The sequence below is a fragment of the Corvus hawaiiensis genome, chromosome 2 (genome assembly GCF_020740725.1).
Source record: "Corvus hawaiiensis isolate bCorHaw1 chromosome 2, bCorHaw1.pri.cur, whole genome shotgun sequence".
NCBI classification, from domain to species: domain Eukaryota; kingdom Metazoa; phylum Chordata; class Aves; order Passeriformes; family Corvidae; genus Corvus; species Corvus hawaiiensis.
The window spans coordinates 7,114,259-7,137,528 of NC_063214.1; the positions used below are offsets into that span (position 1 = coordinate 7,114,259).

Genomic DNA, 23,270 nt, shown 5'->3' on the forward strand with positions numbered 1-23,270 from the left:
CAACCTCAGTCACATTACATGCAACTGCCATGAGTAAAGAGGTGCAAAGACATATTTTCCTTTTTATGAAGAGTGAACACAAAAAAAGTGTAATTCAGTATACCACATATTCCTAACCACACACACACATGCACACACCAGATTCATGCAATTTCTGTCATAAGAAGCTTTTCTAAATTTAGAACTTAACTTTTCTTACAAAAACAACTATAGACAGTCAAGAATCCATTTCAAAACTATACTAAGAAACAATGAAGTCTTGCTAAATGAATGCTATACCAAAATAATGTTCCCAGGTTAACAGCTTTAGTTTAGTAAAAAGATTAACATTCTATTAAGCAGTGATTTCTTTATTCTACTGTGAAATAACTTTACATGCTATTCTTAAGTCATAAAAAAAACCCTTGCAGGTCTGCAAAAGCCATATTTAAAAATGTTATTCAAAGGCAGAAGTACATGTTTATAATTAATTGAAGAGTAAAAATAAAATGCCAACTGTTTTCTCTCTTTTGTGATTTAAACCCACAGAAGAACTTTGCAAATCCTGTAGGAAAGCTTCCTTTTCAAGTTCAATCTCTTTTGACTACTTGGTGGGTTTTCTCTGGCAGCAGATGCCACTAGAAATTAATGCATTTTCAGCTTTCAACTTTTTTTTTTGATATACATTCAAAAACATTGAGTACCAGTACTGGGAATAGAGAAATCTGATTGAGATGGGATTTGTTTGGCTGTTTTTTGGTAGGTTTTTTTTTTGCCACAAAGCATCAACTAGACTTTATATTATCTCACACATGGTTTTGTCAAGTAGCTAAATCAAGACCAGAATATATAACCTTGGACTGCACAACCAGAAAACATTTCTGATGAACTAGGGAAAAAAACCATCAAACTTTTCATTTCAGAAGGACTAAATGAAGATTTAAAGCATCTTCAGTGAAATGTAGCAAATACTCAGAGTCAGCACTTTCCCAAGAGTTTGTCTGGAACGACAATCTTAATCCGTGGGCAGAAACCCAAAAGGCTATTGAGAAGTTTCTGACTTTAATGAATAGACAGCTACATCAAGAGACCTCTTTAATCAATTTTCACCTAAACTTGTTGAAAACATTACAAAAAATGTAATCATAAAAATGAAACAAGGCAAGAATAAATTAATGCTTACAAGGAGGATGAAAAGAACAGTTAACAAGTAAGGTCATAAAACGAATATATAAAGAAGATTGAAGGAGAAAAAGCATTTCCTTCTGTATATATATATATATTTTTTTTTAAGGCAACATGAATGGAACTTTGATTAACAAGTAAAGCAAATTTCAAGTTTTGTATCAGAAGAAAAATATTTTTACTGTGATAAATACCATGTTGGAGACATTAAAAAAAATACCAACCTATCATTTTTTAACATTAATAGAAAGTAGGAATCAAATCTTCTCAGATCTTCCTAAGACAACAGATATGTCACATATGAAATGGAAATCAAACTCTACTAGCTTCTGCTTATTTCTGGAGAGCCTCAGGTTGATCTTTGGACAAAATTAATTTAACATTCCCATAAGCAACAATTACCACATAGGTAGGACTGTGCTAATTAAATTTACTGATGCTAGACTTAGGAAGAACTATCAGTGTAGGGAAAAAGCACAATTTAACAGCTAAAAAAACCTTCATGACTTAAAACACTGGACCAATACAGCACCTTGAAATGAGAAATGGTAGCTATTCATTCCTTCTGCATGCTATAGAGAGTTCCCTGTTTTAAGTTTCTGGTTTAAAGACTCGGAATCAAAGCAAAACAAACAAACAAAAAATCTAAAAAATAAATGAACTAACAAAAAAAATCAAAAATGTGAGCTCCAAATATTACAGTTCCTGTAAATGACAAGCAGAGTAATTCAGCAGGAATGGACATTAAAAATAAGGAAGGATTAGTAACAATAAATTCCTAATCTTGCTAAAATGAATTCTTGGTTCATGAAAGGGACTATAGTATGTGGCAGCTTAGAATAGCAGAACAGAGCTGACATATATTCTGAAAACTATTAGAATGGGCTCTGTTCATAGAGGGATATTCACCCTCTGGATTGAAGCTAGTCAAGCACACAGCATTTGGAATAGAAGCATGAGATACTTGTCACTGTATAAAAACTGAATTGAGGAACTCACTCAAGCTGTTCTTCTGAAACTAGGCACAGGAAGAACCAACCACAGAAACAAGTATATCATTATTAAAGAGATCACAAAGAGAAAAAAAAAAGAAGGTGAAGAAATAAGATAATATAAATTTCCACAATGTTTTTTAAGAAAAAGCAATTTTTAACCAGGAATTGGTATTTAATGTTTCACCCTAAAAATTATTTTATTCTTTTGTTACAGAAAGTATGTGAAGCTGAAGCATGTTCAAAACATGTAATTTCTTAATTCTAGTGAAGAATTTAGAATATATTTTAACTTGCAATTTGATTAGGACTGAACTGTATAGTGAGGCTGAAACAGCTACACTTTTATACCTTTTCCATCTGAAATTATGTTTTTTTCCTATACCTTACAGCAGAAGGTCCCCCACTTCATGCCTCAAATCACATGTCCTGTTTCTCTCCTTTCTGCCATGCTATTGTACATCAGTTCTATCCCTCTCCTTTCTATCCAGCATTTCAGAACTCTCTGCATTTCCCAATTTCCTTGCTCACCATAATATCCTACACTACCACGTGAATGCAGCTTTGTGCTGCCCAGGAGAGAGAAAACCATCCAAGTCTGGCTTCCATCTGAAGCCTCTTCCACATGACTACACTGGTGTCTCCCAGCCTTGCAAATCCTCCCTAGATGCTTCTCCCACCTAAATGTGCACACTCAGGCCTGTAGATGATCAAGATTAGCCTTGAAACTCCAGGATCAGCAAGGTGGTGCCTACAGAAGATCTGGTTTGGCAGCTCCCCTCATTGCAGCCCAATAATAAAAGCAATACATCTGCCTCTGAAAATTTAATGGATGTACTTCACATGCATAATGAAATTCATACTATCATATTTTTTCAGATATATTACCTTCTAGTCTTGCTAGTAAATAGCCCAATCTTTTACAGGAGAATTACTGCTTAGAAAAAAAAACTCAAAGAAAGAAATAAAATGTTCATAGAACCCCATTCAGTGTGAAACTAGAGGCCTTCTGAGTGACCTTCTGGTGTTGCAAGTTTCAGGTACTTTTTGTGAAAAGAGGAGGTTGCAATAACGCTTATGGTTGTTACCATTTCAGATTACTTTGTTTAGGGTTAATAAGATCAAATGCTTGCAAAATAAGCAAAAAGCTTAAAAACACTGAAAGCATTTGTATTAGACATTTGTGTTTCCATTTGTTCAGCTTGTCTTGGAGTCCAAGAAATTCAAAACCTCAAAATATGAGCTCCTGCAGCTACAAACAACAAAGAATTTACACAAAACTTACTGACATGGTTACATTTAAGAAATGGCAAGCGGACACCCACCCATTTCATAGAAATTAATTATGTCTCTTCAGCGAAGAGCATCTGTTTCATGAAAGTAGGACAAAGGCTGGAATGTAGCACAGCCTTTCACATGCAGCATTAACCAGATGACCCACTATGACCTGGAACAGCATAATTCTGACTCTGTCGAACCAGCCAGCACCAGGTCTTCCATAACTCAGCTACATTGACATCAACACTTAAAAAAACAAATAGTACACATTTTTGATGTGACTTCTATTTACAGAGAGCAAAAAAAACATGTTTTGAGGGGATTTTTTCATTTTTCACTTTCAGAACACTTCAGTTATTGCACTTAAGTTGTCTTTAGTTTTGGGCAACTTTCTTGCCAGAAGCCAACTCATGCATGGACATTTAATTTATTAGCTTTGAATGCAGTGCAAATCAAGTGATGAAATACAAATATATGTATATAGAGAGTTAAACTTAGTTTAAAAGTTTATATATAAATATAGTTAAAACATATTCAATAAATGCAACCTATACACCACATATTCTTCCTCAAATAATAGAAAATGCAGTATTTTTTCCCAAATTCTGCACATAAACTTCTGCACTGACCACGGTGGGTGTTGCATTATTAAGTTGGACTACATCTCACCCAAAACTCTGAATTTCAACATGCACTTTTAGCATTCTGCTCCAAGACTAGATCTGGTTTAGTGCAGTGATAGGATGAGATGATACTAAAAACTCTCACTGAGAAGAATGGGACATGTATTAACAAAAAGTTAGATGGTTGTGTTTGCAAATAGAAGAGTAAGGAAAACCAGTGTATTGAAGATGAATTACACAAGGCTAATTAGCTCAGTCACAGCCCCATGACGTTTCCAGCTCAGGGTCTTGTTTGGAGAACTCCACTTTCAGCCCCCTAACATCGCTATAAGCTTGTGAAGTGTAACTGCTCAGAAGATACACTTCATATATGATAAGGCTCAGCTCAAAGGGTTAGTGCAGAATGAAGACCTCAACTTTACTTGATATTTTGTCTGTCTTGGCATTTTGCCATGACAAAGCCTCAAAAATTAAAATGTTGAAAAATACTTGCCAGCAGACCCAGCAACAAGACAAAACATTTAACGGACCAATAGTCAATAATTCAGCCAATACTTTAGGTGGCCAAAAGCCTCATTTATTGTATCACTTTCCTGAACAAATTTTAGTACTTCCACAATCTCAGAAGACTATTTGGTGGGGTGGGGGAAGAGTTTTTGATTTGCTGAGATCACCAGACAACTTAAAAGCTCCAACAAGTGCAGACTGCAGAAGAGTGGTACTTATTTAACAAATCAATTCTGGGATGCAGCTGCTGACAAATAAGCACAGATAAAATGGTCCTGTTATATGTATGAGGCTTCTGCACAGCAATTACTTAAAATTTACAGCTTATGCACTCAGCAAGTTGAGAAAAATGCCAACACTCTTGTGGGGCTGAATGACTTTTCACATACTGTGACTGCACCTTTGAATTTTCACAAGCAGGTACACAGCAGACACATGGGCATGCCTACAATTCCAAATGCAAAACAGAATAGAGAACAAACAAGTTACAGTAACAAAATCACCGTGATATTATCTGAGCACTGATGCCAATTACTTATGTGTTTCACAATGAAAGTAAACAGAATTCCAAATGATACAGTCCCACAGAGATGAAAAAACACAATCATCTTTGAATCAGCTTAGATAACTGGTTTCATGGCAGAAGAGCTGGACTTCAGAATTTTATTTGTATTTTTAAGTGCTGCCAGGGAAGTTTCCCGCACACTTCAAATTCTTCAGGGAAGTGGGGAGAGTGTAGGGCGGCTGGCAAAAAGAAACCCCAAAAAACTTCTTTCCTGCATACTTGGAATATTTGCATAGAGTCAGCTAAATAATTGAATTAGGTTCATCAAATATCATGCAATAATTCCCAATCTTCTTGATCATTTATCTTCAGTATTGATATAGATAGAGGTACACAAGCAATTCTTTGCCTATCTCATAATTTCCATTTAATTCTCCTCTGTTTGCAATGTTACGCACAGATAGAGGTTTTCAAGATTAATTAATCATGACAAACACTACGAAACAACTCTCAAAAAAACTGTATCACTGTCATGAGCCTGAGAAGCCTTAGAGCTCAATGTAGTTAGTGCTAACTTTAGAAAGTTAAATCCAAAGGTTCTGAGATACCATTATCAGGGAGAAAGAGGAGTAAGAACTGTTTAAATACTAATTATTTCTTTTAAAATCCATACTTGGAAGAAAGACTTCAGGTTAAATTCTCTCTATGTACACATCTGTTTAGTTTTCATCTGAGCTCTGAAGAGTGAGTGGTCTAAAGCTGTGCTGAAGAAACAAACCAAAGTCACACCCTACACTGAAGTTATACTAAAGAGTCTTGCTTTGACTATATTTGAAAGTAAACAGTTACTGTAACTGTGGCAACTGAAAAATGATGCAACCAAAGGGAAAGTACTTGTAAATATCAAAAGAAAGTATCTAAGAACATAAAGTGGTGCAGCAGCAGCAAAATGTGAGATATTGTTATAAAAAACAGGGTAGTTCTCTGTTGCTCCCTTCTCACAACCCTTCCATAGATACAACAGAAGTTAAGTCGGGTGTTTTTGTCTTTTTTACTAAGCCAGACATTAATGTTTAGTGTTATCTCCATTATCCTCACTCAAATCCAAACAAAAGGGAAAAAAAACCAAACCACTGGTTTCAAGTGACAGTGGGTTCCTCATATTTTTGTCCAAAACAGACGATTTCATGTTTATTCAGAACTATTCTTCAGCTGATTTAATAAATTTAAAGTATTAGGTCTTACACCAGCACACTGACATAAGAACAAAACAAAAAAAAAAAACAAAAAAAAAAAAACAAACCAAAAAAAGTAAAAACCCTAGAGAGTGGAGAAAGAACAGATGAAGCAGCAGATTGAAAGAGAATAAAACCTGAAAGTGGAATACAAAGCCCAAATAAAAGAATGTTTGAAAAAAATATCATTTTCTCACAAATAGAAATGCAAACTATTTTATGGCTCCTTTACATTGTGGCATTTTCCTGGATTAGGAAAGTAACCTTATATATGGTCTCATCTTGCACTTCATGTATTAATTATTCATTGCAATGTAAGCCAAGGGAAAAAACCTACAGTGCCAATCTAAATGAGTTCAAACAGAAGTTACCTAAAACTCAGTACCTTATTCAGATCTCTCCCCATAATACTCAGGAGGGGAGGAAAACAAAAAAAGAACTTAGTATTATTTTAATGTACTAAGAAAGCAAATCCAAGCTTCAGAGATCACAGAATCATAGAATCAGAGAATGGGCTAGGTTGGAAGGGACTTGAAAGATCATCTATTTCCAACCTCCCTGCCATGGGCAAGGACACCTTTCATGCTTTTGAAACCACTGTATTTCCCGGAACCTAAACATAATGACAGAAATAAAGATCATTTTTATCATATTTCCTCTATTTTGAAATAATAGTAACCCTCTCTCTTCCTCAGATCTGAACAGCAGATCCATTTTCTAAAAATTATTTTTCAATGTTGCAGAACATTGTAGAAATCACAGGACATTTTCAGTGCAACAGGCTTAAATTAGATTCTTAAATAGCATCAGTAACTTAGAAAAATCAGTAAAACAACAGCAGCTCTGGCTCTAACTCCTCACTCCTTCACATGTTCATGCTTAGCTGCTTTGAAAGGAGTGGGCTGGTGCAGAAAGACTTATAAGTGGTCCTTCATTTATTTATTGACAGCCCACCTCCAACACAGTACACAAATGATCAATTTTAGTGGTTTTGAATCACAAGACTTGAAAAGAAGTAACTACTTGAAATAAATTCTCTCTCTTTCCAGTCAAATGTTTCTGTAGGAGGACACTTGCATATAGAAGGACTTGATTCAGGGGTCCAACACTTCGGGAGAAAAAGAGGAAAATACTGCAAAAACTCAGTACTTGCAATAATTATGAGTATGTGCTGACCCACAGGCCAAACTATAGGCTGTGGGAGAAAGTAGAAACTTCTGAAGGTAGCAGGTTTGATAATTTTCAATTTATAATATATATTCAGAAATCTTCTGCACACTTGTACCCAATTACAGTTAGGAACACTTAATCTATTAACACACCCCTTTTAAAAGTAAATAGTCTGTTAACCCACACAAACTGAACCACCATCCCTGAGATGCAATTCTGCAATAAGCAAGTGCTAAGCACTGAATTAACTCTGGCAGTGAGTTTTTATTAATAGTTTTTAATGGTACAAACAAAAGCACTACAAAGTCGATTACCACACAGAGTATAGTGAAATGTGACTCCTGCTTCAAAGCTAAGAATATTTGCTTGTCAGGAATGAAAAGGGATTTTTTAAAATACTTTGTGAATTGGAGTTGTTTTTGGTTTCTTTCCAGTTTCCAAAAATAAATTGAAACACCTTTTGATGCTTTTCAAATATTGGAATAACCACACCTGTGACACTGAAATCTCACAAAAATCAACATAAAATGAATTATTGCTTTTAACATTGGTAGGTATGAATTTGCAATTGTATCGGTACTATTTGGATATTTGACTAAATCTCTAATTTGAGTCAAGTAAAAGTGCTTTTTGATTGCTCATTATTAAGCATAAAGTAAAACCCCAACTTTCTGCTTCAGATTCCACTCTATATTGCAGCACTTCAGAAGGAATAGGGGAAATAAATTCCATGAAAAAGTGTTTTCACACTCATCCATTAACAGCTGCAGCTTATTTTTTGAATAAGTAATTATACACTTAGAGCAAACATATTTATTACTCTGACCTAGCTAGAGCACATTTTAATTTCTTTTTCAGTGGAGAAGTACATTTTCCCCTTATTTCTTTATCTTCCATCTGTTCTTTCAACATTTTAGCTTAAGCAGTGGTCAATGAGAGGCACTTTCTACTGAAGTGCTACATACTGGATTTGGATTCTAATTAGACATTCATTATTCTGCTGCAACATTGAACACTAATAAAACAAATCTATCTCGATCCTAGGCAGTTCATTATAATCTAGCTTTACTATTTCCTGTTGTAGCATTAATGGCATTGAGACAAGACAGTGATTAAAAATTTAGATTTTTTTTTAAATGGAAAGAAACTTAATAAATTGGTTTTCTTGTTTAATTAATTGTAGTTTATATACTGCTACTACAGAATTACAACAAATTTCTTCCAGCTATTATTGATGATCTCATTGTGCTGTTAGCAAATTAGTCCCAAAGTGTTTAAGAAACCAACAATGGAAAAAGGATTAAAAAGCTTCACACATCTAAACAAGTTAAACTGATCAGACCAAATTATCCTAAATCTAATACCAAGCATAGAGTCTAAAAAGTTATTTGAATTAACTCTGAAGTCATTCAAACTGAAAACAAAAGGAAGTATATCACCATGCTGAACAAAACTACACCATTTGTTCAGTGCAAAAGTTCTCTTACAAAAAGTGTTGTATTGTGCAAATATTAGCTGTTAAAGTAGCATTCTTAACGAAATCTGAAACAATAACTTCTTCTAAAATTTAAGACAGCTAAATTCATTTTTGAAAAGTAGTAGCCTGGTGTTCTCAGTCCATACTTAAGAATTCAGCTAAGCAACAAAGATGAAAGAACAGCACCACCTAGTTCTCTATTTAAAAGTTTTCAAATATCATCATCCATTGATTTATTTTTGTAATCTAAATTCACATATGTGTGTGTATTCTGCAATAAAATCTGTCACACTGCCACAGGAAACAATACTAACAAGTTTGTCAGGAGTTATTAAAGCATCTGATGTAGATGCTTTACAAGTGTATACTGCGAAAAAAAACCAACTTGCACATGCAAGAATGGCAGAGACTTGCAATAATACAAATCTTGCTCTGAAGCAGAAGAAACCCTGAATGGATTGCTCATCCGTTCCTAATATTGCTTGTGGGAATATCTCCCTAATTTAACCAAAACACTGTATTTGTATTGATTCCCCTGTACAACAGCACTTTATAGTGTGCACACATGTTCCAGATACAAAAAATATATTCATGATACAGACATCCCCAGGGCCTCAGTAATGTGTTTAAAAAAAAACTTGTTGCCAGTTGTTTTACAGTTACTCTTCTATTCTGCAAGCAGCAGAAGCCTTTCAGAAATGGGGTAGATATTTCAGGTGTTAGCTGGACTGAAAGTTTTCATGTGAAGAATTTCCCCTTCTAGAGAATGAGTGGTGTGTATTGGGACAATCCAGAAGTTTACCAGGAGGCAAGAGCAGCACCTAAGAAGCTGCCTACTCCTACCATGCAAACACTACCCAAGCTGTAGCAGAGTGGCTGCCAGTGTTTAAATTTGATACACACATTGCTACACATCCAGAACAGTTATTCCATTTTTCTAGACATGCTAGATTTTCTAAATTCTCACTCACATCAAGAGGACATAATAGCAGCAGAACCGTATTTCTGAAGACATCTTCTGTTTTGACATTGATATTCATAAGTGAACTTCAATTTCTCATACTAATATACATTTCACTGGATCTTTTCTGTAAGCCTCTTAATTAAAATAGAGCACAAGTGACATTGATACTTTGAGTATTCTGGGTAATACTGTATTCTACAGTGAGCTGGCATGTCTTGTAACATTATAGAGAAAATGGGAGTTAACTGCACCTACAAAGTGCTTTAGCTGCATTTGAATGAAATGTTCAAATCAAACAATTGATTTATCTTAACTTAGAATGAGGAAAATGAAATGGAGCTATGCTGAAATGCTCTCATGCAGTACATTTGTACCAATCTGCAGAAATTCATCTCAATTCCTGGTTTTCCTAAGGTGACTTTTGAAGTATTTTCAGCTCTCAAATTTGTCCTGTCCTGCTTATGCCTGTAGGAAGTCTTCCATGCTTTACTGACGCAAAAAATCAGGTGAATGGACAAAAGAGACTGGAGCCTTATGACTACTCCTGTAAAAAGCATTTGAAACTGGTGTCCCTGGCAGGAGGTAGGCTCCAGTGCCAGGGACTGACTCCCACTGGCTCTCCTCCTCACCTCTGTCAGTGCACATTTGAGGAAGGCAGAGAAGTAGTGGGAAGAAAACACTAACAATTAAAAATGAAAACAAAGCAAAAAGAAACAAACAAACAAATCTAAACCTGCTATCACATCCCTCTCAGGTATTTTCTCCTCCAAGTAGGAAGAAGGCTGTCCTCTCACAGCTTCTACAGAATGTTTTCTACAGCTTCCACAGCACCTCCCCTAAAATCTTGACTTGCTCCATTCTGTTTCCTGCAGAGAGGAAGAGGTGGAAAGTCACAGCAGGAGAAAGGTGAAAAGTCCCACTGCATCCTGCAAATCTTCAGTCATACAGGGGTTTCTTCCAGCCTGATCTTCACAGATGTCTTGGTCTTTCACAGCAAAGGCTTCTGTGGTAACTCCAGAAGGGATGTTTTTTTCCTAGAGAAAATGAGTTGTCCACATGCCCTGTCCTCCATCCATCCACAGGGCCACCTATCATCCATGAAGGCCACTTAGGAGCTGTCCTGGCATAGCTCGCTCGTCGCAGAATTGACACATCAATGTAAACAGATTAGACAGGATCCAAATTTGAGGCCTTTATTCTCACAACCTTAAGAAAGCAAATCCCTCATGTATACAGAGTAGGGCTACTGCTGTTTCCCTACCATAAGCCTTGGAGCAGCAAGCAGAAGGAAAAAAAAGAAGTTTGTTTTTCTTGACAGGCATCCTGGGAAGACAAGGCCTAGAGGCAGATTACACTGCATTTATCTGTGACCAGCCAGTCACCTATTATGAAATTTCTTTCTGAAGATATTTACTTTCTGGAAAAAGTTCAAATGATAGGAGTTTTTAATGACCAATTAAAAGGAAAAAAAAATCCTATGGTATTAATTCATTAAACAAAAACTTCTCATTTGTTTACTTGAAATGATAAAGACTACTAGATTCTGTTTCCCTGTTGGAATTAATGGTATATTTCAGTTTGCAACATAGTCTAATGAACACTAAGTGCATCTGCACTTCAAAATCCTGTGGTACAGATACCACAGCAAATGAAGAATATCCTTTGTAGCACATGTTCAGCTGCCTTCTTTACCCAGATTTCCTGTTATTCCATTTTGCATCAGATCAGAAAAAAGTTTTCCTTTTGTAGAACAGAGGCATCACTTCTTTTTCTAACAGACAAAAGCAAATCTGCACAAAATCAAAATGCATAACTCTTCTTCTCAAAATCCAAAGACAGCTTGGTAAATTCTGCAATCACATTATTTTCAAGAACACTTCTCCTCCCCCCAGATATTGCTTCCACAAAATATATAAAAGCCTAGACACTTAGACCAATGTTATATTCCAAGCTATTTTGAAATTACATTAATCTTATGTGTTAAGTATATGTGAAAGACCCATAAATAAGTCTACAAGCCATTGAGGTTTTTTATCTATCATAAATAAAAACAAATGGCCCATATATTTCTATTGATTATATGCTTTGCCAGTGGCTCCCAAATACACCATTCAGAATGCAGCAAAGCAGTAATGATTTACAACTTGCAAAACAAAGATGACTTAGGAAGCTGAAAGCATTTTGATTTTATTCTGGTCCAATTCTAAAACTCAGGTTTATTTTGTGGGGAAAGTACTTGAACTATGACAGCTTTGGACTATTCTTGAAGGAGTGAATAAGATTTATTCAGTCTAAGAATGGTATGAATTTCGCATTTTACATAACAAAAAGAAGCATTAACCAGAAGTTTGCAAACCACAAACTTTACGTTTACAGAGGAGAGATATGCCATGTACTTGACAAAAAAATCCATATAATAAGAAGAATGGCAAATAGTTCTGAAGAAGATGGGCAAATAGTCAAGGTTCCAACCCATACTTAAATTACTTATACCCTGCCTGTGCTCAAAACCACACCATCCTGACTGTGTTTATACAAGCAGCAGTCAAGAGATGCCCTAAGATGTTAGACTGACGACTCCAGCCTTTAAAGAAAACACAGTCTATAAAGCTAATTCACTGCTAATTTGGTTTTATATCAAAATATGAGACATTCTTTTTTAATAGACAATGTCCTATCAATTGTCTGCCTTGACATTTAAGTTCGGAAAAGCTCCTCAATGTTAGGTGTTGGCAATTTTGCTACAGTTGGTTTTAAGTTAAAATTGAAGGGATTCCCTTTTGACTGTACAGATATAATTTGTCATTAACCACAATCATCACTGAACAAGATGGAACGTGTATCTTCCTCCATATTAGTCCAAATCTCACCTTTTTTTCAGAGTATTACAAGGCTACATGATACAAGCCTGGAAATATCAATAACATTATGAGAAATCTGCAATGGAAAAGTTAAAAAATGGTAAAGTTAGGAGAAAACTGCAATGCCAAGAAGATATTTCACACGTCGTTTAATAATTGGCATGTTAGTTTAAGGTTTCCTCCAAAGACAAGAAGTTCTTTCATTCTCACTCCTATTATCTTAAATGTTAACAAAAGAATTCATATAAATGGAATACTTCAGTTTATTATACCATTTTATGACCTGTCACAGATTTGGGATTCTTTGTTAATCCTTGATTAGTAATCACTTTAGTGAGCATTATTTCTAGTCACTGCATTTATTCTCCAATTTGCAAATGGCTGCAGTTCGGCGTTTTTGTGTATTTGAAGACATAAAAAAATCTCATTCAGTTCACAGAAATTCAAGAGTGTAAATAAGTGTTTTCATTTATCAAATGAAGTCTTACTTTCTCTGTATAAACTGTGCAAATCAGTGGAGAATTCTTCACTGTTCTCCAGTGTGCCACAACAAAGCACCAACTAGCATGTCAAGATTTAAACCTCACATATAAAAATATATTAACACTCAGGGAAGAAAAAAAAAACAAAAGACTTTAAAAGGGATAAATATAAAATGAGCTTGATGCTAGAACATACTTTTTACAATCTTTTAATTAAAATAAATTTGATTGCTTCTGCTTCAACTAGTACAGCTTTTCCCCTGGTTAGGGACTAACCAGAACAGCCTTCCTGCCTTATAGCGTAGGAGGAATAAAAGCAGGTCAAGTTACACTGTTAATCCAGCAGATGTAGGTCAGTTTGGGATAAATATCGGAACAGACAGAAAATACCAAAGTGCCTGTGCCTACTACAACTGCTGCTGTGAAGTAATTTGGTCTTACTCTCTTCAGAGCTGTCAGTCAGTTGCAGTTCTTGAATCTCCAGTGCTGAAACTCTGGGAAAAAATGGAGTTTTAAGATTCTAACAGGTCTGTACAGCTGTACTGCCTGTTCAGCTTCTGCCAGAAGAAGCAGCAATAATGCAGTGCATCCCATATTGATGATATCCAAAAAGACACAATTGCATCTTCATACGTGGCCCACAGATTATTTTTGCATGTAGCAGCAGACTCTGGTTCCTTCACCTAAGGTTTAGTAATTGAATTACCATGATTAGAACCATTGTTTGATTAATACTGTGGCATATAAGAGGTTTAAAATATCACCAGGATATTTTTAACATAAGAAAACAGTCTCTCCTGCACTGTCCCTCCCATCCAGCAAAGAAAATGACAGATAGTCAGCAAACTGTTTACACAAAGATGATGATAGAAGGACTATCAAAGCTATTTAAACAACCACCTTACTGGATATGTGATGGTACACGCTGTTTTACAAAAAACCTAAACCATTCCAACTCCATTCACAGAACAAAGAAAAAGCTGTAGAGTAGTTCAGGAATGTATCTCCACATGAACAGAACTTACACAGCAAAGTTTTCAGCTCTGAAAGAACTTTTAAGAGGTTTGAATTGAGGAACATACAGTATAATTATTTTTCTGAAACTGAAGAGCAGCTGCTTATGGACAGTTAATAATCTTTATCTGCTATGTAAGAAAAAAATGATAAATCTAAATTGAGTATTACAAAACAGGAAAAAAAAGAAACACATGCATTTATAGTAATGTAAAACTATATTAAAATTGATTTGCTGCTACTTAAAATGTGAAAGTTATACAACCACTCACACTCTCTAAGAGCCATTTGATTAAACTGGAAAGAAGTAAACACAACTCAAGTCACTGTTGGGAAGAAATTGTCTTTCCCTTGAAAATCCCAAACTTGTCAAGACAGCAAAAGCACTCCTAAATAAGACTTACAAAGGTCCCAAGATCTCTATTTTGCAAATAAAAGGATAGCAAAGGATGCAAGTATGATTTTTTTTTTTTTCACAGTTACAGATTACAGGGAAAGGAGATAGGACAATAGGTAGGCAGACATTGTGAGAGGAAACCAAACATAATTTACCACCTACATTGCTCACTAAATCCTCTGTGCCTGTCCCAAGTTCCACATGCTAAAAAGTCCCACACACCAAACTCCAGCATTAAAGGAGAGCACTGGAAGAACAGCTACACAGCCCCCAGTGTTTTGTCACTGAAATAAATGTTCTCTCCTTCTTTCAACCCCCTTAGGATGCTATTACGATAGTGTCTTATGCATTGATATTTAAAGCACCCATCCTGAGCTTAGTATGCATTAACATAAGAGAAACTGCAAACATTTGGGCTTTGTCTTTAATTTTCATTTATAAAATGAACGGAGAAGATCCTGAAATAGGTTCAGAGGGTAAAAAAAAGGAGGGGAAAAAAAAAAGAGAGAGAAAAAACCCACAACATTAAGAACCCTTGCAAGGATACCCATACTCATTTTTGAAAACACTAAGTCCTTTCAAAAATGTTTTCATCATGTAGAAAGATAATTGTACAAAGGCAAAATCCTGAGAGAAATCATGATTTTACAATTTATTCCTTGCCACTGGAACGTGATATTTGCCTTTCTTCCTTTCAAACACACCTCAAAAACTCCTTGGGAAGAAGGGATATGCTCATTAAGATCATACTTAATATTGATGCCATCCCAGAGGATACACATACTAAATTGTACCTAATAGTTTTAGCATTCTGCGTTTGTTTTAGGATGTGTATTTTAAAAAGCGTGTCAGTGGCATTCTCTCTACAGAAGACCTTTTTTTTTGAGAGGGCCTAACTTTTGAGAGTTTCTGCCTGCTGTTCAACTCAATTAAAACAAAATTGAAGTAATCCTTCTTTCTCTTGGAGAAGGCATTTACAAGACAACGACAACATCTCCTAGTTCTACAATTTTAAGTGTTAGATGGAGAGGGAGTCACTGTTCTAGCACAGTTGACCACACTCTGGTTGGTTATACTGCTGTTCTTTTGGCAAGCACCTGATGTCCATGTCCATACAAAACTGCTGTTATCAGTTACTTAATCAACATTTGTAATGCACAGGAAAGAAAAAGAAGAAAAAACCAAACAAACAAACCAAAAAAACCAAAACCAAAAACAAACAACAACAACAACAAAAAACCCTCAAAATCCAAGCTTCAATTTACATATCAATATAGAGAGAATAAGTCCTATTAAGAGAATAATTCTTTGGTGGAAAGAGTAAGAGTAATCTCATTCAATACATTTTGTCCATAGTAGGATCAGGCCAGAGGGATGAGAAAGCTAATTATGAGAACTAAGGGTTCTATAATGATAAACTGTAACTTAAAGACATTTACAGTACATTATCATGCCATGCAACTGGCAAGTAAATTTAAAAGCAGAGGGAGATTCACTGTTCTTCATTTCTGAAACAAAATTTAAAAAAATAAAAAGAAGAAGAACTAAACTAACAGGAAAGTAGACAAGAAAAATGTATTTGTTTCAACAAAGGTGCTTCTGTTGATCAGCATTTCCATGGAGTTACTTCTTTGGTGACAAACTTCAAAACTGTTAAGTGTTGATTTGATGGTAGAAACTTAATAAATACTTTGAGTGCAAGAGTGATAAATATTTGAGTGAGTAATCCCTATTCATGTACTCCCCAGGGAAGTTGTGTGACACCATCAGTGGGAATTTGGATTGTTTAGTTACCTCATGCTCTAAACCTGAACTGCTACAGGATGACTACCAATAAAAATGCATGAAGAAATCAAGCGAAATAATTCATAAAATATGAACTAGCCTGAGAACTAAGCAGCTAATAAGCCTACCAAGCCTTGGTTAGATTGATGGAAGTCATATAAAGACAGACACCATCAAGTAGAGTGAAAAATTTTGTTTCAACTTGTGTCTAAAATATTCCACGTAGAGACTGTATTAAAACTGTTTTTATTCTGTAATTGTTTATGCCCTAAACAGAACTTACAGAATTAAAACGACATGCATTTGACTTGCTGTACACGGTATTAGCATATGAACACTTAGCTGTCAAGACAACCCCTGTGCAGGCAGCATTGGGTTGCCAAGGTTTTGCTAACAGAAATCCAACTGAAAATTCAAAACGAAGTCTAGATACACAAGATATTGAGTAATGTATAACAACTTCATCTTAAACCAGCTTAGATGATCTCATAAGTAGTTATATCCATGTTTGTCCAGGTTTGTTTGCAGTTTTTTTATTCTGCTTGTAACAGATCTGGACTAATGAAAAGAGTCTCACCCACAAGCAATTACCTGTCCTGGCTGATTTGTTACATCAGTGACCACAGTTTCTGACAAATTAAAGAGTCTCTACATTATTTTCATTAGTAGACAGGAAGCATTTGAAGTGTCTGAAGCAACCGCACTGAGAAGATTTGCCCAGTGTTGGCAAATCCTGGAAGCGGATCGTTTGCTCCCACACATGGCACAATCCAGTGCCTTCTCGGAGCCGAGCACATTAAGGCATCAGATGCCATTTGCATTATCACACAGCAGGGGGCTACAGCCGCTACAATTCCAGGATAATCCTAACCTGTATCTGTATCCTATGAATCCAGCAGAACTATTTTTATTGCTACAGTTTCTCACGTGGTGACTCTTGACAATAACGAGCTTACATAAAAACAGCTCAGATGAAGCACTTGAGTTAGTCCAAAAACATGCCCCCTTACAACTGTTAAATTTTGTCTAAGTAAGACTACGTTCATGAAGTCAAAAGACAATCAGAATGGGGAAAAAAAAAAAAGTAAGGCTGGCTGTAAACATAAATAACAGGTTAATCCCCTGGGACATCATTTAAGTACTCCAGGCTCATTACAGCACACAAGAACAGCAGCAGCCAGAGATCCTACTATTTTCACAGCAAATGCTGGAGAGGGCAGAGCAGACAAATACCGTACCCAAACTCAGCTGACAAACCGCTTCCCGGCTCAACATGTCATTACTCCCTTCTCCCACCTCCATCGCTCCCCTTTCACAGCAAGCAGTTGACACTGGGCTCTTTTACTTCTTGTTTGCCTCCTTTCTAAAGGGACTGCTTGCAGCTAATGCTATTCCATGCACAAGCTGAGAAGCATTATTCTATGTCCTCTTCCCTCAGCTGATGCTTCATCAATACTCAGGACAGATTCCTTAAGCAAGTCTCTCCACAGATCTTGCCAGAAAGGCACACTCCCACACAGGACATATGTCAGCTTGACTCTTTGGCACCTTGTCTTTAATTAGCTTCAGTTTCACCAACAGAAACTATCGGTAACTACAGTTCAGAAGTGCTTCGAATCCTCAGGACAAAGATCTTATACAGAGCTGACAGAAAAACCTGCATGTCCCATGGCCAACAAACAGAAAATTGGAGCAATCTCATAAATCCATTGAGCCACTTTACAATACAGTCTGGGGAAGTAAATCAAGCTAACAGAAAAAACTATTTTTAAATGCAGCTATTAAGCTACCAACAAGAAATGTGTCTAATGGTAATTCTGTCTGCTACTTCTGTCAAAATAAATGGCAGAAACTAAGAACACAACACTTACAAAGTTGCACTTTAAGGTGGACTGAAAAAACTTGATATTCTGTTGGATACAGTTGCCATTGAGGACAGTCTTATAGAATATATTTACTCATCTCCTCCATTCTCCTTTACCTTAGGAGACAAGGACTGGAGAAATTACTTCCTCTCACTTCTGTCTAAGTGTTACAGGTTCTTTATATCCCCTTGAAAGAACACTCTGCTGAAGTGCGGTACACAGAGAGCCTAAGTATTTTTGATTGAAGTTTTAATCAGGAGCTGAAAAAATAATTGTGTGAGAAACTGAAGAGAGGGGAGATGTTTTACACATGCAGAGGCCAAGCTGGGTAATGTGTTAAGCATCACTTTTCCCCATCTGCAAGGACAGGCCCAATCTGGTTATTTTCACGCAGTCACAGTCAGATCTGTATTACACCCCATTTCTTGCAACACGTTTTTTACCTGATGCAGTTCACAGAGTTACTTTCTGCCTGGCACGGTCCCTAAACTGCAGTGAAAGACATCACTGTTTTTAATCACTGGTTTACTCTCAAAACTGCGCTGCGCTGAATGCGGCTGATTGCATCTTAGGAAAGATCAAATCCTCCTCCTCCAGCAGCAGCGCCGATTTCATTGGTGACAGAAAGTCAGTCCAGAGGCTTCCCACCCCCAGCTCCGTTGCAGGGCAATGAATTGACAATTCACGGGGAAATGTAAAAGGCAGAGAGGAGCCAGCCCCCAGGTGCAGCGCGCCGCACATGCCCCAATAAATAATCCTGTATAGCACCAACACAGCAGCTCCTTGTGCGGTGACGTACCGGGCAACCCATAAACATCGGGAAAGAATACAAATAATCCGCCCGATCGACCCGTCCTTCGCAGTTGCCCAGCGCACTCCCTTCCCCTCCCATTCCTTCTCGCGTCCTCGGCCGGTAACTTCCCCGCGAGGTGAAGCGGGGGCACTCGTGGGGGTCGGGACGATTGGGGTGTCGGAGGGATGAGACTCCCGTATTTCTGGAACCCGGGCGGCTTCCCGTGCCCCGGCTCCGGGCTGCCAGCCGCGGCTCCCTTCGGAGAGATCGCCCGACACATGACGCAGCCATGTGAAACGCGAAATATATTAAACTTGACGTGAAATGGCATGACGGAGGCGAGCGGGGAAAAAAAAAAAAAAAGAAAAGACAAGACAAGACAACGAAAAAAAAATCTTACAAGGCCACTTAGTTTAATCGGCTCTTCGCTTTTCCCTCCCACACCGAAACACCCCGCACGCCGAGCGAGGGAAGAACAGGGAGATGCCCCGCCGGCCTCCCGCATCCTCCCGGAGGACCAGGGACCGCCAGCGAGTTGCAGCGCGGGGGCTCCCTGGCCCCCTCCGCACCCGCCGGGCCGGGGCCGCCGCCACCCCCCGACCTCCACCTCCCACCGTGGAGTCCCCACCGGGCGGGGTGGCCGGGGGACCGCGCCGCCATCCCGCCGCCGCTCAGGGAGCGAGGGGGCAAACTCTCGGCGGCAGCGCAGCGGGCTTGGCTGGGGGAAGAGGGCTGGGGGAAGCTTGGCTGGAGCGGGAGAGGGCTGGGGGAAGCTCCCCCGCAGGCAGCCGCGGCGGGCGGTCACCTCGCAGCGCGTCGCGGGGCTTCCCGGCGCGGCGGCCGCTCCATCCGACTTGGCCGGATAACGGGAACGAGGGGGAGCTGCGGCGGGGAGGAGGGAGAGGGGAATACATCCAGTCTGGAAACTAGCTGCAGGATGAGCCGCCTGGAGCAGGATGGCGAAGGGATCCGCCGCGGAACCCCCGGCTCATCCGATTACCCTACGTGCACATTTGATGCCTCACACACAGACACGCACTCCCGGCGGCGGCGCAGCGAGGCGCGGACAACCCCCCTCCCGCCGCCCCTGTCGGGGGGGCACGGCTGGAGCCCGCACGTTTCCCCGGGATGTTGTTGCAGCGCACACGCCGCTGCTGCGGCTGGACTCGCACTTTCGGGGGCACGTTTGCGGCGGGCGAGCGCGGAGGTGACGGCGAGTCGAGGGGCGGCTGCGGGGGTCGGCGAACGACTGGCGGCAGCGGCGGGGCGGGGGTAGGTGGAGGAAGAAGCGCGGAGGGCGAAGGAGGGCGGGAAGAGGCTGACGGAGGAAGGGCAGGAAGGGTTAACAGCCGTGCGGCGCTTCAGCGCTGGATAGCGCTACCCGAGCGGGAGCCTGGGGGCGCACGGCGAGGGGGTGAAGCCGGGAGAGGGGCGAGGGAGGGAGAGGGTCAGGAGTGGGGCGGGGGGCGGGGGGGGAAATCTGGGATGCCCCGCGCCGCGGCAGTGCCCCCCCCGGCGTCCCTCCCTCCCCGCGCGTGGGGCAGGGGTGGGGAGGAGGCGGTACCTTGTACGAGGATCCCGCAGAGGCTGTAGAAGCGCAGGAGCGCGCCGGGCTTCAGCCGCATCCTGGGGGCTCCCCTCGGGCTGGGTGGGCGCCAGGCACGCAGATCCGCAGCCTCCCGCCGCTCCGCTCTCCGGGCGCTTCCTTCCCCCCGCAGGAGCCGCCGCCGCCGCCGCCTCCGCCGCAGTGTCTCCCTCGCTGTATCCAGTGGGGTGAGGAGGAGGAGGAGGAGGAGGAGGAGGAGGAGGAGGAGGACCAGGGTCGCGGGGGTGGATTGGGGAGGGAGGAGGAGGAGGAGGAGGAAAGAGCGGCTCTCTCCGCTGGCTCCGGCGCTGCTGGGCAGGTTCAGGTTCCCACCGCGGAGCGGTGCCAGGTGCCCCCGCTGGCTCCCCTTGCCCCTGCCGGCGCGTCCGGCCGTCCGTCCGTCCGTCCGTCTCTCCGCTCGCCTGTGCTGCGCTGTCCCGTCCCGTGCCGTACCGCTGCGGGGCGGCGGAGGAGGGGGGGGATGCGCAGGGACTCCGCTCCCGCTCCGCTCCCGCTCCGCTCCAGCCGCTTCCCGGCGCGAGACACAAGGGCAATCTCCGCTCGCCCGGCTCCCCTGGCCCGGCCCCGCCCCCGCCGCACGCCCCGCCCCTTTCTGCGCCGAGCCCCGCCCCCGGCCCCGCCCGGCCGCCACACCCCGGCCCTCCCTGCACCGCGGCCACGCCCCCGCTGTCCCGTTGGCCACGCCCCCTCCCGCCCGGCCCCGCCCCTCACCGCCGGCCCGGCCCTTCAGGCGGGAGCGTGACTGGCGTGGGGCGCTGTCCAATAGCCGCTGCCCGGCATCGGCCAAGCGGCCAATGAGGAGCCGCGTTACCAAGCAAAGGGGCGTGCCTCGGGGCCAGGCCCGCCTGGCGCGCCGCTGAGTGACAGCCGGTCCGGACCAATCGCGGGGAGCGGCGGCTGCACGGCGGGGCCGCAGCCAATGGGAAACGAGAGCGGCGGGGGGCGGGGCGGAGCGGGCGCTGTCCAGAGCCGGTGCTGAAGCGGCGGCAGCGGCGGCCGGGAGCGCCGCGGGACACGGGAGCGGCCCGGGGCTGTGCGAGGGACACGGCCCGTTGGGTCGGCCCCTGCCTAAAGCCCCTTCTCTTCCTTCTGCTTTTCCTCCCCGAGAACAGCGGATACAAGAAGGGCTGGCTGAGTCTCCGTGTTCGTGGGAACGAATCCCGTGCAGGTGCCGTCAGCGCGGCGGCGATGAGATCGGCCCCCGAACAATGGCAATAAAGAGCTTCCTGGAGTTTTCGCGGTGTTGCCCGGAGTCTGTATGGTGTGGAGAAAGTTTTTTCTTTGGAAGGTTTCTTGGGAGAGTTGATACCATTCAGCTCGTGGTCCAGAACTGCTTGTGTTCCGAAAGATAAGGCACTGAATGCCATGAGAAATCCAGGAGTGCAGGCAGCCACTTCACGTTTCTGTATTTGATGTTTAGCACTGTATGGGCCACCTTGTGCCTAAGCCTCTCAGTAAAATCAAAATGCCTGGTTCTTAAGTTGCTGGATCTGTCTGTAAACACCCTGTGGAGGAATTGTGTTGCCTTATCCTGCAGAAAGCAGGATTCCCATGCACCCAAATGCCTATAATGACCAGGTATTTATCCAGTTCTGGTTCCACCCTTTCCCTATTGAGGTTTTCTCTCCTACACCATGCAGTAGGTTTCCCACACTACCTCTCTGAATTTCAACCTTGATGTCCCAGTCCCTGACAGCAAAGAGCTTTGCGGAGATGAGTGGTGAAAGAGTCTTACCTACAGGAGAGGGAAGCTCTTTAAAAGTTCATTTCTCTGAAGGGGGCACGGTCTCAGATCATCAAGGATGTGCAATCAGTTGTCAACTCCACCTTGAAGAGCTTGCACTGGAGTGGGATCTGGGAAGTTATGTATTCTGTAGTCATATCTTCCACTTTGTTCATTAGCAAGTGATGATTATGCCTGGCAGCAGTTGAGACTGTATCAGGATTTAAACTGAGTTCCCCCTATCTCCAAAAGATGTTCGCATCAAATACAGAATCAAATTACAGAATTACATTTTAAGGTTCTAGTATTTGTATGATTTTGTAGCAAAGGACCACCACGTCCATCTCCATGCCTTTGGCGGGTTATGTTAACACTATAGAGGATGTTGCACTGGAATGTCTCCTAGGACAGGGAAGCAGTTGTAGTCTGTCTCTAATGCATGAGTAGATATTTGCTCTACTTGGATTTTTAGTCTTAGTGAAAAAAGACACAACAAGCAAAGATTTTACAACTGTTCTTAGGGTTCAGTGCAGGCACAGCAGTAATGAATGATTGCCAGAATCTTTTAGAAGACTTAAAAAAGGATCAAGTCATCATTTTTAAGGCAGCCCTATAAATGTCAACAAATGCTTTTTTTTTCTCTTTTGGTTGCTGGTGGAGGAAATTAAAAAAACAATTCCCACAAAATAAACAATGTAAATCCTTTACTAAGGCAGGACTGTAATCCATCCTGAAGTGCTTTTGCATTAATTATGACAGCTGATAGCTCTGTACTTTTGACAAGACATACTTTTGATTGTAGTCTTATTCCAGGAAACATTATAGGAAA

General features: G+C 40.8%; 1 protein-coding gene across 3 annotated transcripts in view; it reads right to left on the reverse strand.

Annotated features, from left to right (window-relative positions):
• CADM2 (cell adhesion molecule 2) overlaps window positions 1-21,289 on the reverse strand; it is a 589,355-nt gene extending 568,066 nt beyond the window's left edge. For 2 of the 3 annotated variants that reach the window (XM_048292379.1, XM_048292361.1), the window contains exon 1: window positions 20,677-21,289. In XM_048292379.1, coding sequence (XP_048148336.1) covers window positions 20,677-20,737 — 61 coding nt within the window. In that variant the 5' untranslated portion in view covers window positions 20,738-21,289. The remainder of the gene's footprint in view (window positions 1-20,676) is intronic. The other variant, XM_048292370.1, reaches the window with a different exon arrangement.
• Window positions 21,290-23,270: the final 1,981 nt, after the last annotated feature.